Raw genomic sequence first — 9696 nt, 5'->3', positions numbered from 1 at the left:
AAAAGAAAGAAAAAAAGAAAGAAAAAGAAAAAAAATGATAGCCCAGAACGCCTCAAATGTTATTTTCGGGCGTCTAGAACACAAAAATTCCGGACCCCCTAGGACATTGTTGTCTCGATCGGCCCAAATTTCGGCCCCCCCCTTTTGGACATCTCTGGATCCGCCCCTGTAGGAGGTCTGTGTAATTTACTTTTAAGACCTGATGATAGGCCTATTCTGAAGTGTGTATTGCGCTGTAACTATGATTTTCTGATCGGTCCAAAAGATTTGGTTTGGATCCTTTCTAATATAAGTTGCGGTGTTGGTCTACTATCTCGGTCTTCCAGCCAACAACTCAGTATGAGTCGTCTTAATAACTGAGGGCAATCTTCGGGAATTAGAGGGCGCTCACCCTTCTCTGCCACTAAGTACATGATTTGGTACTGGTTGTCCGCTTGCCCGTATGGAATTTCACCCGTTAATAACTCCCAGATTACAATGCCGAGGGAGTACACATCGGACTTCTTGGACGCAAGTTTATCGCGAATCATTTCGGGGGCCATCCATGGTGAACTTCCCTTTTCGTGTGACGTCACTGAAGTGCCTTCATTACTAACTTTTGCTGTTCCAAAATCACACAATTTTAGATCACGAGCAGACGTTATTAGATAATTGGGACTCTTAATGTCACGATGCGCGATATTGATAGAACCCAAATACCGCACAGCCTCCGTCGCGTGTTCACTCCATTGATAAAACGTATCATCTGGCAATTTGCTACCCTTTAACTTTCTCAAATAGTTGAACAAATTTCCTCCGTTTGCATATTCCATAATGATGTAAAAATCTGGTGATTGAGAAATTACTCCTAAAATATTGATAATACATGGATTTTTTATTGTTTTAAGTATGTCCAGTTCCTTTTGGCTCAGAGATAGAACTTTCTTGGCGGCAACTGTGATGTTGCGCTCCGTCCACGTTGCTTTGTATACGCTGCTAAATGATCCCGAACCGCATAACTCCATCCATTCAAATTTTCCAATTGATGCAATGTCCTCAAATTCATCATTATTATTATTAGTGTTCAATTGATAGTAATCCGAACTGCCGCTCCACGGTCTCGGCCAATGAAAATTCCACTATAAAAATTAATAAAAATATTAATTATCCCATTAGCATAAAAATCATAAGGCCTAATATTATTATGTCTATCTGTGTCAGCCGGTCTATAGGCTTGACCATGAAATTTCAGTCGGCCTGGTATACTTTTACCCTATTATATAGGTCCTAGGCTCATTTCATATCATAATATTATGTCCATAGGTATCAGGCACATATCCGAGGGAGGGGAGAAGGAGTGATGTCCGACAGGTAGGCCTACGCAAGTTATGATTGGAGGCCCTAATAAACGAGCGAAGCAAGCGTTAAGTTTACGAGTGGAACGAAGAAAACCAGGGCCCAGATCCTATCGTAAATGCTCGAATAAGCGCCGCGGCTCGATGCTTCAGTGTGGCGCTTATATTCGAGAGCGGCGTTTATAAAAAATATATATATATATATATTTTCCATGCCCGTTCCCACGTTACGGTACATCTCATGTATTCCCGTAGTTCTGTAGGCCTATCATCGGGCCTACTCACACCTTGGATCTTTTGATTTTTTGTAAGCTTTTCATTAAATATTTGGATTTTTGGACTGATATGGAAGTTTGAAATGCTTATCAATTCAATTCATTTGATCAATATTTGAAGACAATTTGAAATGAACAATGACCTAACTAAAAATAACACCAGGTGACAGTTTATTTATTCTTTATTTTATTTTATTCGGATATGTTGTTTGCTTTAAACAAGTACGGTACAGGGCTGAAAAAGTTGAGCCTAGATGCCAGAAAATCGCACCGTCTCATACTTTGCAAATGATTTTCATTGTGCTTAATTTGACAATTTATATGTGTTCAATCAAATTCATCAAAATGCTTTTACCAGCTTACATCTCCCGAAAATAGAAGTTAAAAGTCAATACATTTTTTCTATAAAAGTGTGGGTTTATATGCTACAGGAGAGTCTTCCGTGTAATACAATTAAAATAACAATTTCCCTACCATTTTTTATTTATATGATTTTAATTCATAAAGGCATTAGGGGTATCAATTTTCCCCTCAACCAGTGACGTAATACTAGAGCCTGGGACCCTGTGGTTTTCTGAGACTTGGGACCCTTTTGCGGTCTCTATCGCCAATTTCGTTGTGGGGTTAGGTGTGTTTTTAAATCATGTTTGCCGTTTTATATATTATATCGGACTATGTTTTAACCACGAAATGATATATCACTGGCAAATCTAGTAGGAATTTGAAATAGCGGAGCCAGAGAGGGATTTTAAGAGGTGGAGGGTCTGTACCACCTAATCCCCACCATGGTTGGGGCTGAGGTATATAGCACCTCTAGATGGCCTGAAATGGCACTCACAGAATTAAAATCTGAATATCATTCTCTTTTTATCGCTATTGTTTTCATTGACAAACCTAGGCCCCCTTAATCCGTCACTGGGTATAATATTATGATATACATGTCCTACAGTCGATGTCAGAGACACATTATTCTGTTATATATGAACTCTTTTGGGTCCCCAACTTTAGATTCTCATCAGTTAAAAGAACGAGTTTGATCTCCAACCTTCACAAACTTCTGTCACTGTTCCATATACTGTACAAAATTACAGTGCAGTTCAGGAGTGCAGTAGAGTACAGTAAAAAATTCACCGAAAGCTTTATAATTGGACTTTAAAATGAAATTTTATGTATTATACTAATATTTTGCGAACCTTGGGATATTTTTTAAGCTACTTTATCTTGGGATTTTTTTGAAACATCAAAGGGCCGGGCAAAGGGTACTCGTATCTCGTACAAAAACATTATAAGGAACATTTCCAAACCACTGTCAGTAAATGAAAAGAAACCACGCTTGTGTCACGCGCGACATCGATCAAGTGTAGTTTGCAAGACAAACCGCAACAAAAGCAAACAACTGCAGCGATCGTTTACATGAGCCCTAAGATCAAAATGCAGTTTCTACGATGATGCCATGGAAGCCAGTAAATTTTCAATGTTTACAAATGTCGGGCACCAGACAGCCCTACGACAGTGTTGTCTCAATCGGCCCAACTTTCGGCTCCCCCCTTTTGGACATTTCTGGATCCGCCCCTGATTATATCCACCCCCTAATACATGCAGAGAATGTGGTCTGGTTACCTAATAACTTCAGACTGCCATTGCCAACAGTGGTGAACCCCCATTTTCATTGATCCTGGAAAACCCAGCACCACTATTGCTAAGCTCACTAGTCATAGCCTAAATTAGAGCTCGTCATGCTACCCAAGAAGCCATAGGCCTATTATAAAAGACAGTTTGACAGATCTGTTTTGACAGAAAATACCAGTAAAATATGCCTATATAAACTGATTTAGCTTGCTTATACATATGCTTGACCTACTAAATGCCCTCCCGATACCTGCTTACCATATTTCCAGTCGGAGTTGTGGCGTAATTTTTTCTCCCTTACCGTCGACCGACCATTATCCTGTTGTACTTTTACTGTTTCAGGTATGACACATCCTGTTGAATTGTTGATCCGACACAATAAAACACTATAATAATACCATACAGCACTAATACCATTGTGTATGCATGGTTAGTTTAAAGAACTATTTATAAGAATGAGATCACCAGTAGCCAACCACGGCCTTTTAGTTCCTCTAATTCCACATATTTCTTATTAATCTATAGACTATTTGCATAATATTTTTATTTCAACACCAATACTTGACATGCATTTTTTTAAATTTTTTTTGTCAACTATAAAAGTAAAATTTTCCCGTGTGTTTAACTAGAAGTAAGGAATTGGCAGGTATGCAACAAAACGAATTTCAGTAGACAATAAAAATTTCTGAAATGAAATAAGTTTCATGATGACCCTGTTTCAGGAACTTAAGATCAACCAACAGCAAGAAAATTCAACAATTCAGCACTCTCGTTTGAAATCGTATGGTAACAAGCCCTGCAGGGTTGCAGTTTCCAGAGGGAGCCATGGGAGCCCCCCAACTCCCTTCGTACACATTGTTAATTTTATAAAGCTTGTTTTTGCTAGCCAATACAAATTCTTTCCTTGGATCATTAGCACACGTTTTATAGGCCTAATACTGACACATACGAGCTTGACATTTTTGGGCAAATTACAAATACAAGAACATGGTTTGTCATAACTCATTTTGCTCACCACACTATGCGATAATGATAGTCGAAGACGAAGAGTTACTATTATTCGATTTTTATTCGAAGTAAAACAGCCTTTGGAGTTTAAATACTGTAAAATTTCTAATTGACTCCTTCTAACTATATGTTTCTGACCCGTGCTCTGATAGAAACCCATCATTTCAATAAACCAACCCATGTCTATTAATAAAATTCACCCTTTACGCTGATAATCAATTTTTTTACTATAAAGAATAATGCAACAATTAACATTTTCGGGTTTATAACGGCTTACAGCTCAGGGAGTGGATTTATAAATCAGCTTTAATTCGTCCTAAAGTGGAATATTGTATGTTCAGTTTAGTTTTTATCTTTTTGCAAAATTTTATGAAATTTTGATTAATATACTATAGTAAATAATATAATAGTGTAAGGAATTATAATCCAATTCCGTTTTAATGAAACGTAAGTATATCTTCTCGTACTTCCTGAGCAAACAAATAGGCCGATCTTCCGATAATATAATAATGATAACGATGATGATGATGATGATGATGATGAGTCGTTTTAAAATTTGCATGGTGTTCAGTGAACCATATGTTGTTTTTGTGCTCTTGTAAAAGAAATAATGATTTCGGATACAATAATATTCGATTGCTAGAAAAATGCCGCATCATTTTTTTCCAATTTCGCAAAACAAAAAAAAAAGTTTGTAAGATATTAAATAATTCTGCTCCATCGTACCTAAATAGCCACTTTGCTAAAGTATGTGACCAGCACAGTCATGGTACACGTCAAAGTGATTTCAACTTTATCCCACCGAAAGCATCTAAAGCTATCGATGGCACATTTTATGCTACCGTCATCCATGAATGGTACAAACTTCCAAGCAAATTAAAGAGCTCCGCCAGCCTTTAATTATTTTTAAAAAAATGGTAAAAGACTACTTATCGAATAAGAGAGAGTCATAACGAAAGAAGTCATGTCATAAAACCTTGTCTATTGTACTTTATTACTATTTTTCAGGACCCCAACGGAAATAAACCTATGTAATTTGTTTTCTTGGGCTATCCTGGTCGATATCAACTTCTTGTTTTTCATCTGCTCCTTTTTAATTTTTTTCCCTAAAATTTAACTTTAATTATGGTACCGTGTTTTTCGTACAATTTCATTAATGGTACCACTGTACTCTGTACAACTTTTTAAACCGCTTTTTTGACCTTTTTAATATTTTTTATTTGTTCCGATAAATCTCAATACTTATGTTTTTATTAACTGTTAACATATTTTTTACCGTTCTTAAATCATTATCTCGTTTTGTGTATTTTAAAATTTTTAACCCTTTTATCTTTGAATTTTTAACCCCTTTTTTCGATTTTTAAAATATTTCTTAAAGAAATTTTATATATTTAAAAAAAATTTAATTACTGTTTTAAATGGTTTTATAAGTGGTTTTATATGTTTTTTCCTTGTGTATGTTGATATTGACCAAATAAATGAAAAAGATAATAAGATAGTACACCGGAAACCGTTTCAAGTTTGAGGGACTCTATTTCCGATAGTCTGATGTCATATTTTAAAAACCATAAACCTCAGTCTCATCATATTTGTGATGAGTTACTTGTTAGGAATTAACTTTATTATAGCCAATTATACCGTAAAATGTCTCCCAATACTTTACTAGTACTAATAGCAAACCAGTGAGGTTAATAATTAGAATGCCAGGACTTCATATAATGGCATATGCAAATGACAATCTCAAAAACCAAATCAACATTTTACAGGTTTTTAATTCTTCTTTTAAAGTAGAGTTTGCTACCTGTTTGTACTGTATATCGTACCTATTATTCGATTACATGGAACGAACTTTTTTGGTCGTATGATATTACAGTTTGTTCTCATCAATTTGCAGACCTTCTTAGCATAATAACTTATGAACGACATCAGGTAACGCTTACAGTGCTATACTAACGGTTTAAACAGGTCAGATGTAAGAAGAAACAAGCAAATATTAAGGTCATGTATGAGGTCAAGAATACTATGGTAAGTCATGTATATAGGAATTAGAATGAATTAGAATGAGAGAGTGATATTGTATTGAGTTGCTTGTTTGTTCAGTGACGGATTTTCCCAAGCAATGTAATGGGCTTCTTTTATTTTAAGTTGATAAGTATTGTGGGCGGAGTCAAGAATAGTAAAACAGTCTGAATTAGATGTGTTTTGACATTTAACAGAATTTTGAAGATGTCGAAATATGTATGATGACTTGTCCCGAACTAAATGCTCCTTAATCCGTATTTCTAAGTGTCTACTGGTCTCGCCAATATACACGGAGTTACACCCCGCGCAAGTAAATTTGTAGACAACACGGGCTCGGAGATTAGTTGGGACATAGTATTTTACATTAAAAAAATTGATAATTTATATGATTTAAAAGCAAGTCTGACATGCTTTCAAATCATATAAATTATCAAATTTAGGATTAGACGAAAATTTAATAGATTTCAGAGGTGGAAATCTTAAAAAATAATGCTGTACAAATTTGAAAAAAAAAAATAGATTATATTTCAATGGATACCATCTAGGATAGGCTTAACTAAAATATAAAGCATGGAAAGAGACCAGCCTATTTATGCCTATAGGCTTTAGTGTATATTCTTATCCATAGTAACCACATTGTTTGTTTATCTTTTTTTAACTGACTCAATTAACGTTTAAAACGGGAAAAAATCGGTTGAAGGAAGTCGATATTTAAAAATAAGAGGTGATGAAAGTAGACAGAACACCAGGAAAGTCGGAGCCAAAGCCTATGGCTTATTTCTGTGCCACCACCTATTTTGAACATTTATTGATATCAACGAGGACTTTCGCATCAGTGCCTTCTTACTTGCTGTCTATTTCACAATACTGTAATTTATATAAAAGAAGGTTGAACCATGGTTGAACTTAAACTTAATAGCTATTACAATCGACGGGTGCGTGGATCGATGTAACTGAACTGTAGACTGCAAACAATAGCACAAAAAAATGCATTAAGCTATGATATTCGGTACCGGTAATGCTTCAATAAAATCTTGTTGACTGGGGAGCTTGATTCAACCATATTCGGAGAGACCTCATTGAAATTATATATACCTATTTACAGTTACAGTATTTGCTTAGCTTCACTGTGTTATGTACCGAGTTTTCATATCCGCTTGACAGCCTCACTTTGTTGTTATGATCAGCTGTTGCATGGCCAAGATAAAGCAGTTATAATGGTAATTACCTGGTTTTCATAGACATACCGTGACCTATACTCAGAACTGTGTGGACTTCAAAGACATAAAGGCAGGTAAGCCCACAAGTTAATGTTTACGTTTGATGAGATGTAGTTTAATTATGCCGAATCTAGCATAATTTCATGCGATATCAAACGCGTGAAAGACGATTTGGCGGCTTTTAGCGTGTTGGATGCGTGTTTCAATTGTCTCATAATATTGATACCAGGACTTCTACTTTACGTAGAATTAAGTAGAACACCGGGTTTTGGAAAGCGAGCAACGTATTACATTATTATGTAGTAATTTTAGATGTTGCTTTACCGATAGCAATTTATTTCATAACTTTAAGCTGCATCACGGCATTGGATCCAAAACAAAATTCGGAGCGCGTTTCCGATGCGCTAAACGCCAGCATCCCTATATAATATATAATAATATTATTATTCTTACACACTGATTCGATTTCCTGATCGGTTCGAAGTGAAAGGAGCTTTAAGCTTTATAGCAAATTTAACTAATATAATAACAGATCAACACAGATACCTGTAAGGTTAACACACAACACTAAATCACAACAACAACTCAGTAATAATCATAATTGTTTAAAAACTGATCATCAGGACATCAAAAACTTTTCTTACCTCAGCTCCAATTATGGTGGGTCTGAGGTAAATCCTCCATTTGTGAAAATCCTTCCATGGGCCCACTCTATTTCGAAATCCTGGATCCGCCAGACTGTACTGGATCTTGGCCAACAAATATGTTACTTATCTAGGCCTATAGTAGGCAGATCGAACAGACTAAGCTTAGCTAGTAACAGGCTTCAATTAAGTAAAAATAAAACACTGTTAAAACCAAGGACTAAATTCAAAATACGTCCCTGGGTTTTATAGTCTGATCACACATCCCTACACAAATTTCCCTCCACCCAATTTTGGGTCATAATACCCTAACTCGACTGTTAATGTAGTGCAATTAAAAAAATATATTTTGAAATTGACAACAAATATTCAAACAGACCTATCTTAGCGAGCGAAAAACGTTTCACCCAGATGTTTACAATTGTTTTCAATCGGTGGAGAATATATTTGGCCCGTGAGGTCCGACTCTAAAAATAATTTTACTCTTCAAACAAATTAACTAAGAACCGGGTCCGGGCGGGGCTACACACATATAATAGGCCTACTCAGTGTAGAATGAGATAAAATCACATAGGTGGGTAGAAAGTAAGTCTCCGAAAACTAAGACCTCATACCACGAAAATTAAGCTCCACAAAACCGTGGGTGTGTAAAAAACTAAGACCAAAGACCATGAAAATTAAGACTCCGAAAAACTAAAACCATATCAAGACCCTCCCAGCTATATAATAATGCCAAAATACCAGATAGACCTGGTAATACCTTTATTAGTACTCGCATGATATATTTTATGTGATTCTAAATAAATAAACAAAAACGAGTAGTTAAAAACACATTAAAATGCTGTAAAACAGGCTAGCCCTCCACACGACTTTTCGGTGCTGCGAACCAGCGACACGAAGTAGTTTTTTTTTTTTTGTTTTTTTTTGACAAATTTTGACCCCCTGTATCAAATGCTGATCCGCCCCTAATAGATATAGTGATTTGTTAGAAACATGTCTACAACATGTTTGGAAATACCGGCACACAACAGGGAATTGTATCACCACGTCGTCACCGAGTTCAACTAACATTTTATCAATTTGGCTATTGATAGGCCTATCGGGATATAAACAAATTAAAAAGTATAATGAGTCTGTAAATGGTCGGGGTTTTATGGTGGACATGTATGCAAAAACATCCAAAAGATCTAAGCCCACGTAGAGGGGATCTGGCTTTAACTCCGTAGGGAGATTCAGGCCTACTTCTAAACACAATGCGTGTCAGTATTAGATTATATAGGTAATAAAAGCCATCAGATTGATATGCTATTTCATAATATGTTTTTGACAACACGTTAATGTTACTTCCTGTGTGACAGATCATTCATATTGAATCTGCAAGACGTTCCTCAGGTGATAGAGTGTTTTCTTCAATGGCGATAACCCCGAAAACTTGATCAGGATATCGCGGATAAACGATCCTATTGGAACAATCGATGGGCACTTTTACCATAATTTCAAAACTTCGGAGAGAATGCTAGTAATAAGTTCTTGCCTTTTTGAAATGGATGAATATTGTATAAAT

The 9696-nt window shown here is 35.9% G+C and overlaps 2 protein-coding genes across 4 annotated transcripts in view; one reads left to right on the top strand and one right to left on the bottom strand.

The window, feature by feature from the left end:
• Window positions 1-172: 172 nt before the first annotated feature.
• On the bottom strand, window positions 173-3613 carry LOC117123855 (mitogen-activated protein kinase kinase kinase 20-like). The gene is made up of 2 exons (XM_033269891.1): window positions 3497-3613; window positions 173-1118 (listed from the first exon to the last, which is right to left on the bottom strand). The coding sequence occupies exons 1-2, from the start codon at window positions 3497-3499 to the stop codon at window positions 240-242; spliced, it is 882 nt and encodes a 293-aa protein (XP_033125782.1). The 5' UTR covers window positions 3500-3613; the 3' UTR covers window positions 173-239.
• A 2549-nt stretch (window positions 3614-6162) lies between these two features.
• Window positions 6163-9696, top strand: part of LOC117123852 (monocarboxylate transporter 11-like) — a 21191-nt gene continuing 17657 nt past the window's right edge. Inside the window, exons 1-2 of one of the 3 annotated variants that reach the window (XM_033269885.1) lie at window positions 6163-6244; window positions 7374-7562. The gene's annotated coding sequence lies outside the window, so the exon portion shown is untranslated. Of the gene's footprint in view, window positions 6245-7020; window positions 7563-9696 lie in introns of those variants that run through there. The other 2 variants (XM_033269887.1, XM_033269884.1) reach the window with 2 other exon arrangements.

The sequence above is a fragment of the Anneissia japonica genome, unplaced genomic scaffold, assembly GCF_011630105.1.
Source record: "Anneissia japonica isolate Jap-2015-1 unplaced genomic scaffold, ASM1163010v1 scaffold287706_len398110_cov188, whole genome shotgun sequence".
NCBI classification, from domain to species: Eukaryota; Metazoa; Echinodermata; class Crinoidea; order Comatulida; family Comatulidae; genus Anneissia; species Anneissia japonica.
Note: the sequence above shows the minus strand (reverse complement) of the source record. Positions and strands in the feature narration are given on the sequence as shown.